General features: G+C 36.2%; 2 protein-coding genes across 3 annotated transcripts in view; one reads left to right on the forward strand and one right to left on the reverse strand.

Moving 5' to 3' along the window:
- The window catches only part of HEATR5B (HEAT repeat containing 5B), a 146,150-nt gene extending 145,913 nt beyond the window's left edge, over nucleotides 1-237 (reverse strand). For both annotated transcript variants that reach the window (XM_072634159.1, XM_072634158.1), the window contains exon 1: nucleotides 36-237. The gene's annotated coding sequence lies outside the window, so the exon portion shown is untranslated. The remainder of the gene's footprint in view (nucleotides 1-35) is intronic.
- GPATCH11 (G-patch domain containing 11) lies at nucleotides 182-18,512 on the forward strand. The gene is made up of 9 exons (XM_072634163.1): nucleotides 182-401; nucleotides 3,864-3,951; nucleotides 6,233-6,459; nucleotides 9,457-9,498; nucleotides 10,259-10,379; nucleotides 10,510-10,600; nucleotides 11,251-11,361; nucleotides 12,428-12,509; nucleotides 18,426-18,512. The coding sequence occupies exons 2-9, from the start codon at nucleotides 3,905-3,907 to the stop codon at nucleotides 18,479-18,481; spliced, it is 777 nt and encodes a 258-aa protein (XP_072490264.1). The 5' UTR covers nucleotides 182-401; nucleotides 3,864-3,904; the 3' UTR covers nucleotides 18,482-18,512.
- Nucleotides 18,513-18,837: the final 325 nt, after the last annotated feature.

Genomic DNA, 18,837 nt, shown 5'->3' on the forward strand with positions numbered 1-18,837 from the left:
GGGCTGGAAGGAGGAGGGGGCGAGGGGGGCCTCACCTCTGCAGAGGGGAGCCCCGTCCTTGCTGGCTGTCTAGCTGATCCGGGCGAATGCGGCGGTGCCAAGAGAAGCAGAAGCAGCGGCGGCGGCAGCGGAGGCGGCGGCGGCGGCAGCCGCAGCAACAGCAGCCCCGCTGAAGTGACCCGGATGCGCCGCCCTGGAAGCAGGAAGCGGAGACAGCTGCAGGTGCGGCTGACAGACACGGCGCAGGCGCACTGCGCGCTGAGGCGACGCGCGGCGATGTCTCAGAGCGCGACCGGTCTCCCGGAGGGAACTTGCCTGTGCTGACCGAGGAGTGGGTGCGCGCCTCACCGGTCTATGTACGGAGAACCCAGAGCCTCAGGGGGCGCGAGCTGGCCGGCAGGGTGAGAGGGCCCGAGGAGGAGGAGGGACGTGGGGGAGGGGCTGAAAGAGCGAGAGGGTAGAAGAGCGACGAAGGAGACGGAAGGAGACCGGGACGGGGAAGAAGGGACCGGGGCAAGGGAGACGAGTAGGGGAGAAGAGGGAGGAGGAGGAACAGCCAGGAAGAAAAGGGAAACGAGCTGGGAAAAGGAGGGGCGAAGAGGAGAGGGGACCGGAGCGTGCCCGGGAACAGGGAGGAGCGGGCCCGGGGGGACCGGGAGAAGAAGGGGAGGGGAGAGCGGGATGACTGGAGTTGGAAAGGGAAGACCTGGGGGACAAGGGAGAAAGGGGGGGAAGGGTACAAAAGTGAAAGGAAGGTGAGAGGACCCAGATAAGACCCAGCGGAAAGAAGAGAGGAGGGCAAGGATGACGGAAAGAAGAGCAAAGACAAAGGAGGGGACTCGTGGTGGGGTTTGCAGAGGAAAGGGGAGCTGAGTGGAGCTTAACTCAGCTGACTCGTCAGCTTCAGATGTGGAGTGGTATCTTTTCTTTTCAATTTTCCCAGCCTTCTCATTTTAGGTTAAAATGAAACCGGTGTCATCCCTCTGACTGGGCGTCTTTAACATTCATTCGTTCTATATTCAGGGAACAGTTCTGGCTACTCTGTGGCAGAACGTTGTGCTAGGTGTTAGGGGAGATACAAAAGTGAAATCAGAGGCCCCACCCTTTTAGAGCTTGCTACAGTCTCCTGGAGACTCAAATACAAAGAACTACGATACAAAAATATTATGATACAAAAAACTATGATACAAACACTGCATAAAAGGGGACGAGCCAGGTGTTTGTCAAAATCTATGGGACATCATTTTTACTCGTGGTAGGAGTCATAGAAGACTTCATGGAGGAAGCAGTATTTAGGAGAAAAAGATAGGATATAGACTTGAGCCAGGCTTTCCAGGATAGAAAGGATTTCATTAGGTACAGGTGGGGCTGAAGGGTATTCCATATATAGAAAATGGTTTTATAATAAAGATTTTATAATATAATATAATTATATATATTATATATATAAATATATAATAATATAATATAATATAATAAAGGTTTTATAATAAAAATTTACAATAAAGATGCAGTAGGGGTACAAGTCCCAATTGGCTTAAACGTAGCCCGTAGAAGTAAGTAATTAAAGATAAGGCCGAAAAGATAGAACGGCATCTGGTTCGGGACAACCTTGATACTAGCACAACTCCCAGAGTGGGAGTTGGAGTTTTATGTCGTAGACCATAAGGAGGCATTGAAGGATTTTGAGCGGAGAAATGCCTGGATCAGATCTGGGATTATAGAAGATTAGTCATGAATAGGGTATAAAGAATGGATTGGTGGAAAGAAAGTGGATTTCATTAAAATAGTTAGGCTATTATAGTAGTCTGTACAGGGAGGAAAGGTAACCTGGACTAGGGCAGTAAAAGTGGTAATAATAATAACACGTCTGTGCGTATGCATTTACAAAGTACTTTTCTTGTAATCTTTGAGGTAGATAGGATAATAAGGGTGGTAGTTGAGAGATTTCAGAGGCACATAAAAGAAATAGAGAGGAGAAAATGAAAGATAAAACTATAGTTTCAAGCATGGCTTGAATGAATGGTGGTCTCACTGTCAGGCCGTAGTTTTAGATATGTTGAAGTGAGGTGCTAATGGTTAATATAGGTTAAAATGCTCTATAAGTGGTTTGACATACCCATCCAAAGCTCAAGACAAAGGTTAGGGTTGGAATTATGGAATAAAAAAATCGTATTTAGAGATTATTATTAAAATCATGAAAATGAATATGATTTCTGAGAGAGCTAAAATAGAGAAGAGCACTGAGGACAGATCCTTAGAGAGTTGGAGAAAAGAAAAAGAGCCTGCAAAAGAGAAAAATCAGTATAATGCCTCAGGAAGTTCATAGAGGGGTAGTATCAAAAGCTACAGAGAGGTCAAGGAGAATGAAGTCTAAGAAAATATCCTTAGATATGTTAATATAATGCCTAATAGTAAGCACTTGATACATTGTTGGTTAATTGATCGGTCAAGAAGTAAGTAGGAACCTTCAGAAAAGTAATTTTAGTCCAGTGGTGAAGATGGAAGGTAGATTGTAAGTTGAGTGAATAGTGAAATAGTATAAGTATCAAATATGGATAGAATTGAAGGGATATGGAAAAGGACTTTTAAGATTAGGAAGACCTAAACATATTTCAAGGCAAATATTAATCAAAGAGGGAAAGATTAAAAATGTGTGACAAAAAAGAGATGATTGTTTGGAAAATGGTCCTTTAAGAAACAAGAAGAGGGAGTAAAGGAATTAGTCATAATAAAGAATAGGGACTCCTCATCTTCTGAGACAGAATAGAAGAGGAATGGTTTTCAAGTAAGGTTAAGACATTGGTCAACAGAAAAGAAAGGAAGATACTCCAAAATGAGAGACTTACATGAGGAAAAGTAGAGGCCAGACTGCACATGGCTTTTAAGGGGAACAAAGACAGTTTAGCTAAAGAGAGGTTAAATGGGAGAGCCAGTGACACATTTCCTTCCCTTTCTTAGTGTATTTAGGTAATGAGCAATTTAAACTTTTTTTTAAAATTAGGGCAAATTTTCCTTAGACAAGTATTTCAATTTCAGTTCTCTCTTCATCTTTTTAACACTGGAGCCCTCTAGCTTTAGAAAAGTACTCAATATTTTAAGAATCTGTAAATTGGTTAATGTGGATACTCCATCCAGCAATGCAGATTGAAGTCACTCTAACTTTAGTAGATGGTCCTCAAGAGTTGCTATAACTGAAAAATGTTTTGCTTCTGTTGCTACCCTGGTAATGAGCCTTTCCAAACCTGACTAGACTGATCCTCAGAAGGTAGACATATTTCTATCCTTAGAACTGATGGAATTTAGTCCCAACTAAGAGAGCTGTCTAGAGCCCAAGGTCACATCCTTAGTGTGAAGAGGCATTAAAGAATTATAGTGGATCTTTAGGAACTACTAATAGGAAGTAAATTTAATTCATGATTCCACTTATGATTTCTACTATTTTCATTTCGATTCCTTATGCCTAGCATAATGCCCTTAGACATAGTAAATTCTCAATAAATGCTTTTTGAATTGGATTCATGACAATGGTTTACAAAATTGTTTAGTCTGTTAACCATTTTTCAAAAGTCTCCCTGAGAAGCACTTTATTCTTGCTTTTTGCTGTACATTGGGGCCATTAATCATTTCTCATGTTTTAATGCAGATTCAAAGCAGAAGTGGGAATATGCCTTTTAAAATTCACATTTTGAGATGAATTCTATCAGTGGAGATTAATTTTGAAAGAAATTGACTCTGAAATTGACAATAATATAAATATTCAAAGGGCCCAAATTTTCCTTATTAACTTAAGTATAGGTTTATTTTAGTTTCTGAAAAAGACTTGGACAGTAATTACAACTTTATTTAACTCCTTTTTGTAGCTGAAGGTGCCATATAAAGAAGTTCAGAGTTGAAGGTGAACATGGCAGAAGAAGAAGACTATATGTCTGATTCCTTCATCAATGTGAAGTAAGTAAATATGTATCTCATCCATTCATGTTGTATATGACAATAATGGATGATTTACAAGAAAAGGAAAACTATAGTATTGCAAGATTTCAACCTGGAAGTTTGGTTAGAATTCACCCAGTTTTATACTCTCATTTTATAGAAGTAATTGAGGCCCAAAGAAGGAAAGCAATTTTCCAAGTATTTAAGAGAGGTGTGATTCAAATTCATATCACTGTCTTATGGTCTCAAAATTAGTAAGATCCTTCATCCATCCAATTCGACTCACACCTGAACCAGAACCTCCTCTACAGGACCTCTACAAGTGGTAATCTGTCCTTTGCTTGAAGACATTCCAAGGCTACTCCTTCTACTTTGGATCACCTATAATTCTTTTTTTTTTCTTTTTTAAGAAAATTATTATTTATTTTTAATATTTTTTTAAATTTTGAGTTTCAAATTCTTTCCCTTCTCCCACCCCTCCCCCACACTGAGAAAGCTGGCAATATCATACCTATAATACGTATGAAATCATTCAAAACTTATTTGCATATTAGCCGTGTCACCAAAAAAACCCAAGAAAAATAAAATTTGTACAAGAAACCAAAAAACAAGAAAAAAATTAATTTGTACTCAGAGTTCATCAGTTCTCTTTCTGAAAATGGATAGCAGTTTTCATCATGAGTCCTTCCAAATTGTCTTGGATCACATCAATTGTCATTGATCACAGCAACTATGTCTTTCCCAGTCAATCATCATTACACTATTGTTGTTACTGTGTACAATGATCTGATTCTGCTCACTTCAATTCACATCAGTTCCTATAGGTCTTCCCAGGTTTTTCTGAAACTGTCCTCCATTTTTATTCCCTGAAGGATTACACAGTTTTACTGGGTAGGTTATTCTTGGTTGTTATCCTAGCTCCTTTGCATATCAGAATATTATATTCCAAGCCCTTCACTCCTTTGACATGGAATCTGCTAAATCTTGTGTGATTCTGACTGTAGTTCCATGATATTTGAATTGTTTCTGACTGCTCACAGTATTTTCTCTTGGATCTGGGATCTCAGGTATTTGAGGTCAGCTCTAGTTCTTAAGACGTTTTGGATATTTTTAAAATTTTTTTTTGGAGGCAATTGAAGTTAAGTGCCTTGCTCAGGATCACACAATAATTGTTTTTGTTTGTTTTTTAATATCCACCCTAAATCTACCTCTGCAATTTTCATCCATTTTTGTTGTTATTGTTCTGTCTTCTGGAACCAAGAAGTTTAATCTCCCTGCCTCATGATAACTTTTCATATACTTCATATTTCATTGATTTAGAGTTAGAAGGGACCTCAGGTGTCATCTAGTCAATATCCTTCCTAAAATGTAGAGCCTAGGATTGAACATAATTCACTAGATAAGGAAACAAGAAAGATACTAGTTTTGAGGGGTATTTTTTAGTAAGTTTTACTAAATTATTTTGTTTTTCGATCACACTCGTGCTACGTTCCTTCCCTTCAACTGAACCTGCTCTTATAACAAAGAACACTATTTAAACAAGACCCTTCAGATCTCTAGCGTTAGTTCTGTTCTTTCCCCTGAATTTCAACACTGATTTTCAATTGCCTACTAACATTTCCTCCTAAGTCTTTCTGTCTCACTTCAGACTTGGTCTGAAACTAAATTTATCCCCTCTCAGCACTATCTCCCTTTCTCAGTTTTCCCTTCATTGTCAGTGACATCCCTTTCCCCAGTCACCCAGGCTTAGAAATTTGATGTCATTTTTGACTCTTCTTATTTTTCATTCTCATTTCCAATAGTATTAACACCAAGTACAATTATATCACATCAGTGCCAATTATTGTTCATTTTTCCTTAAAAAAATGTGTCACATCTTTCTTATTGTCACAGCTACAATGATATTTCAGCTCTCATTCCCTATTTCTTACCTATGATTTCCAGACAGTAATTCATTTAGATGAGTAAATTAATTCCTCACAAGACATTAAATTTATATCCTCCATATAAAGATGATACTTACATTATTTACCTCAAAATAATACATGTAAAGTCTTTTTAAAATACCAGGCATTACTGGAAATCAAACAATGTTTACTCTTACTTTCATATATGTTTTGTGTTAATTTTTTTATTTTTAAAATTTATTATTTATTTGTAACATACATTTTGGTGTTATTAATGGAAACAGTAAATGAATGGATATAGGCAATGAGAAATAAATAATCAAATTTATGTAATACTAAGTGTCAAAAAAGTGTGGGCTGTCTGTATTATTAACCACAATGTTGTTCTTTAGAGAAGACATCAGACCTGGATTGCCCATGTTGAGGCGAATCAGAGAAGCTCATCAAAAAGAAGAAAAACATCGGGAAGCAAATCTAAAAAATAGACAGAAGAGTTTAAAAGAAGAGGAAAAAGAAAGGCGTGATAGTGTTTTGAAGAGTGCTTTGGGTAGTGAAAACAAGGGATTTGCTTTACTTCAAAAGATGGGATATAAAAGTGGACAGGCTCTTGGCAAGAGTGGTAAGTTATATTACGAAAATTAAATTACTCTAATTGAAATTTTCATTGAAAATTGACATTTTAATGAGTAATAACTATTTTGTAATGTTTGAGAAGAAACTGAAGGCCAAGGATATCATAGGATCAAAGCTGGAAGAAATCTCAGAAATCATCTGTGTAGTCCAACCCTGTTCCCTGTACATCACTTGCCTCAGTCTCTTATGTTCTTAACTACTTACAAACCATGACCAAAATCCGTGAACCTCTCTCATTTCACTTAGCGCAAAGGAAAATCCACAATCTCGCCATTATTGAATTTATTCTACAGTTAGCAACATTTGGAATGGAAAAGGGATTGATTAAGGACCTCAGTAAAAACTGAGAAACAGTTGCGGAGCAGAGGTACTAATAGCCAGGCACAAAGGAGCAAAATCAGGGTGAAAACAAGATTATATCTCATTCTATTCTACACTTTTGGCAGCTTCACGACCAACTACATAGCTGGTTGATAATGATTCTTCTTTCTCCTTTTGAGTTTGAAAAGCCATTGTTTGAAATGTAGAATAAAAAAAAAAAGCATTTTTTAAAGCACTGAATATATTAAGCAATTAATGAAAAGCTCTTGTTGTGTGTGAAGCACTGTGCTAGGGATATAAAGGCAAGAGGCTTATGTTCTAACATCCAATGTATCTTGACAATTTTAAAAACGACTTGAGGATGTCAGAACATAACAAAATCAGTCCCACTGAGACCTAGATATTTGGATGGCCAGAAAAATGGTGACTTTGTTGGTGTTAATATTCAGATTTCATTTCAATGGTCCTTTATGCCAAAGAATTCAAGGGAATTTGATAACCATTTAGTCCAACATATTAGCAATAATCCTTTCTCCAACACCACTGACAAGTTATTATCCTTCCTCTGCTTGAAGACTTCCAGTGAGGAGGGACTAACTGCCACACACCCCATTCTGTATTTATTAAGAAATATTTCCTTGAATCAGACCTAAATTTTCTTATTTGCATCTTTTTTTCATTGTATCTAGTTTTTCTCTCTGAGCTGTAGCAGGACAAGCCTAATCTCTCTTTAATGATAACCCTTCAGATATTTGAAGACAGTAGTAATGTCTCCCAACAGAGTCTTCACTTCTCTGGGTCAAACACCCCAGCTGCTCATTTAGCCTTCCTTCATATGGTATAGTTTCCAGGGTACTTTACACAATGATCATCTTCTTCCAAGTGACTTCCAGCTAATTTGTCCCAAAATGTAGTACCCCAAACTGAACATTTTACTCTTGATGCAATGTGACCAGGACAGAACACAGTGGGAATGTCTATTCCTTCACAGTTCTCTCAGTGCAACTTAGAATATAACTGTTTTTGCTAGTCATATAACAGTTCTCATTCATTGAGCTTGCAAATTCATTGAACTTACACTAAAACATCTAGATTTTTTTCAAAGGAATTGTTGATACATGGAGCCTGCACCTCCTTACTCTTGTATTTGTTTAGTTTGATTTCTTTGTGTGTATATATATATATATATATATATATATATATATATATATATATATATATATATATACACATACAACTTTATAGTTATTCCTGTTAAATTTTTTTCTGCTTATTCAGCCTGTCATTCTAGCCTAAGATCTTCTTGAAGCTTCCATAATAATAATGACAAGTGCTGTGATAATAATACTGTTTTTTATGTGTCAGCACTTTATAAATATTATCTCATTTGATCCTCAGAATAACCTTGGGAGGTAGGTGCTATTATTATTATTCCCATTTTACAGATTAGGAAACTGAGGCAGACAGAGGATAAGTGACTTGCCCAGAGTCACACAGCTAATAAGTATCTGAGTCTGAATTTGAACCCAGATCTTCCTGACTCAAGGCCAAACATTCTATTCACTATGCCACCTAGCTCCTCAGTGTCATCCAACATATTAGCTGGCTCTCATAGCTTTGTGTCAAATTTTACAAAGTTGTCTTAAGAACAGCTGTAGTTTATGTAACTCTTTTAACCTCATACGTTATCTCATTTGATCCTCACAGCAGACTATTGAGGTAGATGTTATAGGAATATTTGTTCCTCTTATAGATGAGGAAACCAAAGATAGAGAGATTGTGACTTGTAAAGTTGTGACACCAAAAACACTAAGTAGGTGTCAGAGGTGGATTTTAAATCTACATCATGAATTCTTTCCTTGTTTCCCTTTTATGCCTTTGTCCAAGTCATTTATAAAAATATGTGATAGCATAATTTCAGAGACAGTCCGCTATGGACTTCTTTTCAAATTGACATCAATCCATTAAGAACTGCTCTTTGCTTCTGATCATTCAGCTAGTTTTTTTGGTTTTGTTTTTTTCATATAACTGTATTGTCATCTATTTCATGTCTCTCCAGTTTAAAGGATAGCATGAAAGACTTTTGTCGAGTACTTTAATGAAATATAGATATACTTTGTCCATAGCATTATCTTGATCCCCTAATCTAGTTACACTATCAAAAAAGAAAATGAGGTTAGTTTGATATGGTCTAGTTTTGAAGCTTTGCTTACTATAGTTCCCAATAGTTTCTCAATAGTTTCCAAGTTCTCACAAACCATACATTCTGGAATTTTGCAAGGAACAAAAGTCAAGCTTCCTGACTTATGATTTGCAAAACTGTATCTCATCTGAAAATGAGGACATTTGCCTTTCTCCAAGCCTATTAGAATATTAACATAATATATTAGAATATTAATATGTTAAGCTATGAAAGATCATTTAGAATATCCCTACTCTGATTTAACACGATCAGAATCCCTTCCACAGGCAGAAATCTATTTATCATCAGTCTTTCTAATTCAGCATTCTCACCTTGTTCTTCCTTTCCAAATTCGTCCAATCTCCTTGTACTTTCCTGGCCATGGTACTTTCAATATGCAGTTACATCTGATTGCATAAAGCATTTTTATGTGGTTTGAAATGAAAACTTCTAAAACATTTTTTTCCTACTTTTTTCTAGGCAGTGGCATTGTTGAACCCATTCCTCTGAACATCAAAACAGGTATGTAACTGTTTATGAAGTGATCATTATTTTAATTTCAAATACAGGTATTAGCCAAATTTGTTTGTTTTTTCTCACAAGTCATTTCCCTTATCTGGTGATGTTAGGCCATAAGCACTTAAGAAATACTTTTACCTGATAGTTCTGGAAACTAATGTTTTTCTGAATAAATTTAAAGTAGATATTTAAAGCCAGTAGGAAGCCTGGAAGTTTTCAAGTTGGAAATAAAATAAATTTTAGCTAGAACCAGGTCACTTTTAAAAACGTAAAAACTTATTTTAAAAGTTTTTATAACACTACTTGAATAACATGTATATTTTAGTTGTTCAAATTATATGAAGAAAGTCACAAAGACAGATTTCAGCATTGTATATTTTCTATAACATATGAGCTGTAATTTAAGTTTGAGAAACTTTCAGTATTAGTTGATAATGTCAGTTCAACAACATTTATTCAGTTTATTTTGGGTGCAAGCATGAAAGTCATTACCACATTTTCCTTAAAAAAAAAAATCTCTTAAATTCATGATTTCATAGTTGGAGAAGTATTACTGTAAATCTATTTTACTTTTCTGAGGTATAGCTTGTTCTCAGAAGTTTTGAACCTAAACAAATGCATGTTTTCTCCCATGAAACTTTTTTCAAATATTCTTTGAATGATTGAAATTTTTACCTATATACTTATAACTTCTACAAATTTAAAGTGTAATATGTTATCATGAGAAAAATAGACTCTCCATCATAATTTCTAATTTGAATAGGAAGAAGTGGCATTGGTCATGAGACATTAATAAAAAGGAAAGCAGAAGAAGAACTGGAAAATTACCGAAGAAAAATTCATTTGAGAAACCAAACTGAGGAAAAAGCTGCAGATCAGTTTCGGTAAAACTTTCCATTTTAATTTTCCCTCTTAAAGTCTTACCTACCAAGATACATTTCTTGGCATTGGTATGCACAAAAATATTTGAACTGGTACAACTCTGACACAAGTACAGTTTATTCTTTTAATCAGATTGAGACTTAAAAGTAAAAAAGAAGAACTTAAGTTAGAGGGTGATCTTAGAAGAAGTCAGAGAGCCTGCCATCAATTAGACACTCAGAAGGTAAGCTTACTGATCTTGTTTTCAGGTGAGCAGATTGTTATAGCATTTAAGCTACCTTATATCATCACCAAAAAGAAATCACAAAAATATTAAATATTTAAAATGGTAGTATTTGTCCAACATTATCTCAATCAGAATTTTCTATTAAATATCCCTGTTGAATACCCATAGTCTAGTGCTGGTTAGTAATGATGATGACCTAGTCACTTCAAAATCTCTAAGTACCTTCAGAATCACCAAAGGAAGATTAAATTATTTTTAACATAATTTTAGTATTAGGATTTTTTCTATTGTTTTGTTTTCATTTGTAATTGAATTCAGAGACGTTGGTAACAGTTTTGATTACATATGTTAGGGTTACCTTTTAACCAAAACAGTTTCTTTTCTGTGTCCAAATTGTGCATTAAATCTTTTTTATTCAAATTGACTCTTCTAGTCAAATTGTGTATTAAACTCTATTTAAACTTAGGATCCTATTTCATGTCCTTTAACACCAGTAGAATAAAAATGAATTACCTTGAAGTAGTATGGCTATTTATGAGAGTTCCTAAGTTGATATGGAAATAATTGGCACAAGTTAATATACTTATATTAATGGTCTCATAACAATGCCTGTCATATAATGTAGCTCAAGTAATACTTGTTTTAAGGATATTCAAGTTCCCAAGGAACCATGGTACTGGTTCATGCCAGAAAAAGAGGAACAGGAAGATGAAGAGAAAGAACAAGAGGAAGATGAATATGGTGATGAAGAATTAAGTGTAAGTTGTGATCCTGAATTATTTTTTTTTTATTTTCTAATGAAACCTTTGGTGATTTTCTCAATATCATAATTAAGGGACTTAAATTAATTTGGATTTTTGGTCAAATTTGGATTTTTGATATTAAATCTACAGATAATTTGAAGTCATTTTAGTCATGAGTTTTAATTTCCCTCTTCAAACTTTTTATTATCCCCTTGATAAGTATCTTTGGTACTTGAGTTTAGTTTTATATTCTTTTCCTCTCGCTACTGAATCTCTGAAAGAGCTTTTAATGAGTCTTTTCCCCTCAAAATGTCAACAAAAAAGGAAGCAAGTAACAGTTGACTTTTCCATAACTCTCTCAGCTTGCAAATTACTTTACATATGTTATTCACTATGAGTCCATGGTCCATGGATTATGACCATTTTACAGAAGAGAATTCTAAGAAAAGTTAATTAACCTGCTGAAGGCTATACAGCAAATAAATGGTGAAGCTGTATTTCAGATCTGGTTATTGCACTTCCAAATCTACAAAAAAAAAAAAAAAGCTACCCTTGGAATTAATATCTACACAAAGAAAATAATTTATCTTATTTTTAAATTGTGCTGTTTTACTTGACTTGTTTAAAAAATCCTTTTTTCTCCAATTATCTTGTCTCCCTCCCTCAAAAAAAAAAAGCCTTCTTTAAAAAATTACTTTCTTCACAAAGGGGATAAGTTGGAGTTGAGTAGAAAATATTGTTACCTTCATACATAATCCCTTGAACTGTTTCTGTTTCGTTTGGTCATAATGAATTTATTCAACACCTAGTTCCTTAATAGCCGACAGCAGTTATTTTAAGAATAAGGTTTTCATATATCAGATAATTAAGGAACTGTGCTTTTTGGCCAGAGTTACATCAAGATACATTATTAATTTGTTCCTTCCAAATCCTAGACAACTAAAAGGTCATTGAAAGAAGTAGACAGTGATATTATTAGTTGGCTGTGTATAATTTGGTATTAGCTGATTGTGTATAATCATCAGATGTGTAGCAGTAAATAAAGGGTCTGCTACATGAAATGTCTTATTTTGTCCTTTAGGTATTGGAAAAATTACAAATTCTGACGCAATATTTAAGAGAAGAACATCGCTATTGTATTTGGTGTGGAACAGCCTATGAAGGTAAGAAGATCCTATTATACATATATACATATACATGTTTGTATACTTGTGTACACCTACTCACATATGTAATTTAAATTTGCATGTGTATGTAAAAATATATACAATGTATATGTATGTCTGTATGTTTTACATTAATTTGGTAATTCTTTTTTGCCTTTAATACTTTAAAATATTCATTTGTTTTATTTTCAAAGTCACATGTCTCTGAATTTATATGCATTTCTTTATTCAACCATTGACTGGGCTTTCAACTCATAATGAAGTAGGAAGGATTAAAAGTACTTAATGACCTATTTGAAATTGATAACTTTCAAAATAACTATGTTTAGAGGAAAATTTTGCATTCATCTATTTCTAAAGAGGGGCAGCTAGGTAATGTAGTACGAAGAGTGATAGGTCTAAAGTTAAGAAGACTCTTCTTCCAGAGTTCAGATATGACCTCAGACACTTACTAGCTGTGTGACCCTGGGCAAGTCAGTTAACCCTGTTTGCCCATTTTCCTTATCTGTAAAATGAGCTAGAGAAAGAAGTGGCAAACCACTCCAGTATTTTTACCAAGAAAATCCCAAATGGGGTCACAAAGATTGGATACAACTAAAATGACTAAACAATTCCAAAAGAAATAGTAACTAGGAGTCTAAAAAAATCTAAGTCTTTTTCATGCTTTCAGCTGCTTCCTTCTCTTATGGATATGTGAAAAACATACAACATCTGGTACACTAAACATTTAGTATTTCTCAGAACTGTGACAATCAGAAAAATTTGCCTCATCATGAAATGATGGTTACATTTGTCTAAGCTGCATCTGATAACTTTATCTTTAAAAATTATTTATTTTAGTATATTTTAAGTCCTGAATGAATAGGATTGCACAGTAGTGTAGGTAAAGATCCCAGCAAACCTGAGGATATTGATATTTAATTACATAAGCACCTATCTTTAATAAGAGTATATAAATATACATATGTATATATACACACACATATATCTTCGTGTCAAGACCTGTAATTATTGTCTATGTGGAAACTCCTTCAGATGACAAAGATCACACGTGTCATTTATAGTTTTCGAAGATAACCTGAGGGAGTCAAAATGGCAGAGTAGGAGAAAGCAGTATAGCCCAGCTCCACATGCCCCTCAGTATTAACCACCACCACCTCCAAATGCTCTACCAACAAATCTAAGAATGACACCAGATAGAGAAGTGATTGAGAAATCAGAGAGGCTCGGCGCAATAACACAAATGCAACTTATACCCAAGTAACTGGGGACAGCAACTGTGGAACAGGGGTAGATCAGTTTCATGGGATACATAGAACTGATCATGGACTCACTCCAAACCGGACCAGAAGTGAAGAGATGCTTAGAGCTAACCTTAGACTTAGCCTTTGGACCAGAAGAACAGCATGGGGTTTCCTAAAAGAAGAAAGAGTGTAGACTTAGTGCCTAGAGCCCCAAATGTGGGGATGCTGGATTACCCAGAACAGATCATGAACTGAGTCTTCTGCTTAAGACAGCAGCTTGGATGTCTCTCACAGGAGGTGAAATTTTAGTTAGGACTTAAAGGAAGCCAAGGAGTTCAGTAGTCAGAGTATAATTGGGAGAGAGGATCCAGGAAAGGGGGACCATCAGAGAGAATACCCAGAGCTGAGAGATGGAGTGTCTTATTCGTGGAATACCCAGGAGGCCTGTGTCACTGTTGATAAATAGGTGTAAGAAGACTGGAAAAGTGGGAGGGGGCTAGGTTATACAGGGCTTTGAATTCCAACAGAGCTTTTTGTTTTTGCACTTGGAGACAATAGGAATCCATTGGAGTTTATTGAGTAGGAGAGTGACATGATCAGACTTACATTTTAAGATTTTAGTGACTGAATGGAGAAGGGATTGAAGTAGGAAGAGAGTTAAGGCAGGAGTAATTAAGGCATGAGGTAATGAGGGCTGCACTAGAGTGGTGGTAGTGTCAGGAGAGAAGAGGGTGCATTTGGGAAATGTTGCAGAGATAAAAGCAGGAAGCCTTGGCAACAGATTGGATATGGGGGTGAGAGATAGTGAAGAATTCAGGAAGGCTTCTAGGTCATAAGCCTGAGGGACTAGGGATGTTGCCCTCCACAGTTAGAGTGAAGATAAGCCCAGGGAATGTTTTAGGAGAAAAGATAATGAGTTTTGTTTTGTACACATTGAGTTTAAAATGTCTCCAGGACACCCAGTTAAAGATGTCTGAAAAGCAGTTAGAGATGCAAGATTGGAGCTCAGCAGAAAAACTGAGGCAGGAAAAGTAGACTTCAGAGTCATGAGCCTAAAGGTGGTGACAATCCATGGAAACTGATGGTGATCACCAAATGATTTAATATAGAGAGAGAAGAGAAGAGGACTCAGGACAGAACACTGAGGGACACCTACAGTTAAAGAGTGTGATCTGGAGGAGGAATCAACAAAAGAAACAAGGAAGGGGCAGATAGGTAGGAGGAGGAGAGAGAGGTGTTCTAGAAGCCTACAGAAAACAGAGTATCAAGGGAGAGTGTGTCAAAGGCTGCAGAGAGGCTAAGGAAAATGAAGATTTGAGAGATGTGGATTTGGCAACTCAGAGATCATTAATAACTTTGGAGCAGTTTGGTGGAATGATAAGGTCAGAAGCCAGATTATAAGGGATTAAGAAGACAGTGAGAAGAGAGAAAGTAGAGGTACCTATAGTAGACAGCCTTTTCAAGGAGTGTAGCTCCAAAGGGCAGAAAAGATATGTGAAGACAGGAAGGAAGGAAGATTCAAGTGAGGGTTTTTTTCAGGGTAGGACACACATGGACATGTTTGTAGGCAGTAGGGAATGATTCAATAGAGAGGGAAAGATTGAAAAGAGTGAAAATGTGGGAATGTCAGAGGGGACAATTTTTTGGAGGCGAAAGGATGGAATGAGATCACTCAAACAGGTAATAGGGGTTAGCCTTGGGAAGGAACAAAGCCACTTCATCATGTGAAACTGGGGTGGAGGAGAGTGATAGCAAGCACATGAGTGATGAGAGATGAGGAAGTTCATGGCAAATGGCCTCAGCAATACTATTTCTAAGCCCTGTGCTCCAAAGAGGACAAAGAAAGTGAAAAAGACCCTAAATATATTTATTTCTTTTTTGTGATATCAAAGAACTGTAAACTAAGGGGGTACCCAACAATTGGGGAAGTGGCTGAACAAATTGTGGTATGTGAATGTAATGGAATACTATTGAGCTGTAAGAAATAAAGATTCAATTTCAGAGAAACTTGGGAAGACTTGTATAAACTGATGTTGAGTGAAGAGAGCAGAACTAGAACAATTTGTTCTATCACATCAGTTTAAAAGAAAGAACAGTTTTAAAAGACTTTAAGAACTGATCAACATATTGATCAGTTATGATTCCAGAGGACTGATGGTAAAGAATGCTACCTTACAAGAGAGATGACAGACTAATGTGCATAATAATGAGGCATATTTTTTGATATGGCAATATAGAAATTTGTTTTGTTTTGCTATGCTTATTTGCTATAAGGTCTTCATTTTTGTTTGGTTTTGTTTTCCAGTAAGAGGTGGTAGTGAGAGGAAGAAAAAATAAATGCTTGATAATTGGGAGGCAGAATATGGAAAGAGAGGAAGTTGCCAGAGGCTCAGAGAGGTTAAATAACTTGCATGGTTACATAGCTAGTAAATGTAAGTAGTGGGATTTAAACCAAAGTTTTCTTGACTCCAAACCCAACCCTTTATACACCATGGAGTATTTAGCTCTCTAACTTAAAAAAATATCATGAAAATAATAATGAATCCTTTTCTCTAAACTCTTTCCCTATATTATGAGGTATTATCAGAAAGCAGTGAGCCTAGATAACACTTACCTCCTTCAAAGAAATACCTTAAACTATATCAAGACTTAATATTATGTTTTCAACTTTTGCAGAGTAGTCATGTAAGAAGTATCTCTTTGAAAAAATGTTTATTTCTTTTACTATGCTGTATTTGAAAAATTGCCCATTTGTTACCCCAGTGTCCTTTAAAATCACATAAATTCCTACTACAATGCAGTCAAGAAAATGTTTCTGTAAATGTAAATTTTTTAATACTTTCTTTAAGACATAATGACCAATGTAATACAACTATTAGAAGATGCAGAGCTTGAATTTAGGCCCCACAGCTCCAAGTCTGGTGCTTTTTCTTCTATGTAATATATTAGGTTTCTCTTTGTGCTTTAGTCAGTGAATGAGTATAAAGCACTCACTATGTTCCAGGAACTTTGCTAAGCATGGAGGAAACAAAGGAAAGCAAAAACAGGCCATGTCTTCAAGGAGCTCATATTTTATTGGGTATAAGAAACATAAAAATCACCAGGTATATAAAAGATATATACAGAATTGAGGGAAGATAATCTCAGAGGGAAAGCACTAGCATCTGAGGAAGCCAGGGAAGGCAAAAGTGGGAGAATATCCCAGGCACAAGGGATATCCAGGGAAAAGGCATAGAGACAAGAGATGGAGTAAATATATCAGACTGTTTGGAACATAATATAAATGGAGGGGAGTAAAATGTAAGAAGACTGGAAAGGAGCAAAGTGATGAATTATGAAGAGCTGTAAATGCCAAACAGACGACTTGATATTTGACCCTAAAGGTAATGGGGGATCCTGGAGCTCATTGAACAGAGAGGTGACATAATTAGACCTATCTTTTAGGAAAATCCCTTTGGCAGTTGAGTGGAGGGTGGATCGGAGTAAGGAGAATTAGAAGGTTATTACAATAATCCAGGTGAGAAGTGATGAGGGCCTGAACAAAGGTGGTGGCTATATGAGCAGAGAGTAGAGTGTAAGAGACATTATGAATGCAGAACAGCAAGGGTTAGCAATACAGTAGGTGGGGTGAATAAAGTGAGGAGTAAAGGATGACACTGAATATGCAAGTCTTGGTGACTAGTAATAGGGAAGAGAAGAAGGTTGAAGGGAAAGCTGATAAATTCTGTTTTGGACTTACTGAGTTTGAGATATATAGAGGGCATTTAGTTTGAGGTATCTTAAAGATTGGGAATGGGGGGATTGAAGCTCAGGAGGGAGACTAAAAATGGATTTAAATTTGAGAACCAATTGCACAGAAATGTTCATTGAACCCACGGGAGTGAATGAGGTCACAAAGTAACCATAGAGGAATAAGAGAATAGGGCCCAGGACAGAGCTTTTGAAGACAGCCATGAATAGTGAGAATGACATGGATGACAATCCAGCAAAGGAGACTGAGAAGGAACAATCAGATAGGTAGGAGAGTCAGGAGAGAGCAGTGTCATAAACACCTAGGCAGGAGAGAACGTCCAGGAGGAAAATGATCAGCAGTGCCAAATGCTATTGCAGAAAGGTCAGAAAGCGTGAAGATTGAGAGGAGGCAGCTTTGGAGGAGGTTTCAGTTGAATGATGAGGTCAGAAGCCAAATTATAGGGAGTTAAGAAGAGAGTGAGAGTGAGAAGAAAGGAGGCACCTTGTATAGATGTTTTTGTCAAAGTGGTTAACCATAAAAGAGAGCCAAGACATAGTACATTATCTAGTGGGGATGGTAGGATCAAGTGAGAATTGTTAATGATGAGAAAGACATGGGTATATCTATGGTCACTGGGGTAAGAGCCAGTAAATAGAAAGACATTGAAAATTAGAGTGAGAGAATGATAGTGAGGACAATCTGCTGGAGAAGATGGGAAAAGGGAATAGGATCTAAGAGCTAATTGTGGTATTCTGCTACAATAATTAACCCTAGATGCTCAGTATCTATTTCTTATTCTTTTAAACTAGTTTTTTTGTTCTTTTTTTAACCTTCATTTTCTCTATGTGATGTATATTTTACTACTGCAACCTTTTTATAAGTCTAGTTATAGTCATAAATAATTAAAACAATTTTTTTTTCCTTCTCTAATTACAGATGAAGAAGATTTATCTTTGAACTGCCCTGGACCAACTTCTGCAGATCATGACTAAACATTTTCCTATTAAAAGAGGACCTAGAAAATGTCAGTGTTTCCTTAATACTTTGTATGGTTGAACATTTAACTTTCATGTATTTATTGATCAGGGTAATTAAGAATACCAGACCATAAAGTTTTATATTTTTTTGCATAACTAGGACAATAGAATCATTCACCAATATGTGAGAATAGCAAGATGCTATTTAAAAGCAAAAATGTCATGGAAAATGACAATTAGAGTTTATAAACATATTGTGCTTGTGTAGTCATCAAGCATTCTGTTCCCTCAAAGTTCTGGAAAATTTCAGCTTTAGCTATGAATTGAGGCCAAGGTATTTATGAAATATTATTGATACAATTTTTACTTTT

The sequence above is a fragment of the Notamacropus eugenii genome, chromosome 1, assembly GCF_028372415.1.
Source record: "Notamacropus eugenii isolate mMacEug1 chromosome 1, mMacEug1.pri_v2, whole genome shotgun sequence".
Classification (NCBI taxonomy): Eukaryota; Metazoa; Chordata; class Mammalia; order Diprotodontia; family Macropodidae; genus Notamacropus; species Notamacropus eugenii.

Excerpts from the sequence above, each read along its gene's own strand:
- GPATCH11 (XM_072634163.1), top strand. The coding sequence starts at position 3,905 with ATGGCAGAAGAAGAAGACTATATGTCTGATTCCTTCATCAATGTGAA. Across the intron at positions 10,380-10,509 it reads AAAGCTGCAGATCAGTTTCG|ATTGAGACTTAAAAGTAAAA; the intron begins GTAAAACTTTCC and ends TCTTTTAATCAG. Across the intron at positions 11,362-12,427 it reads ATGGTGATGAAGAATTAAGT|GTATTGGAAAAATTACAAAT; the intron begins GTAAGTTGTGAT and ends TTTGTCCTTTAG.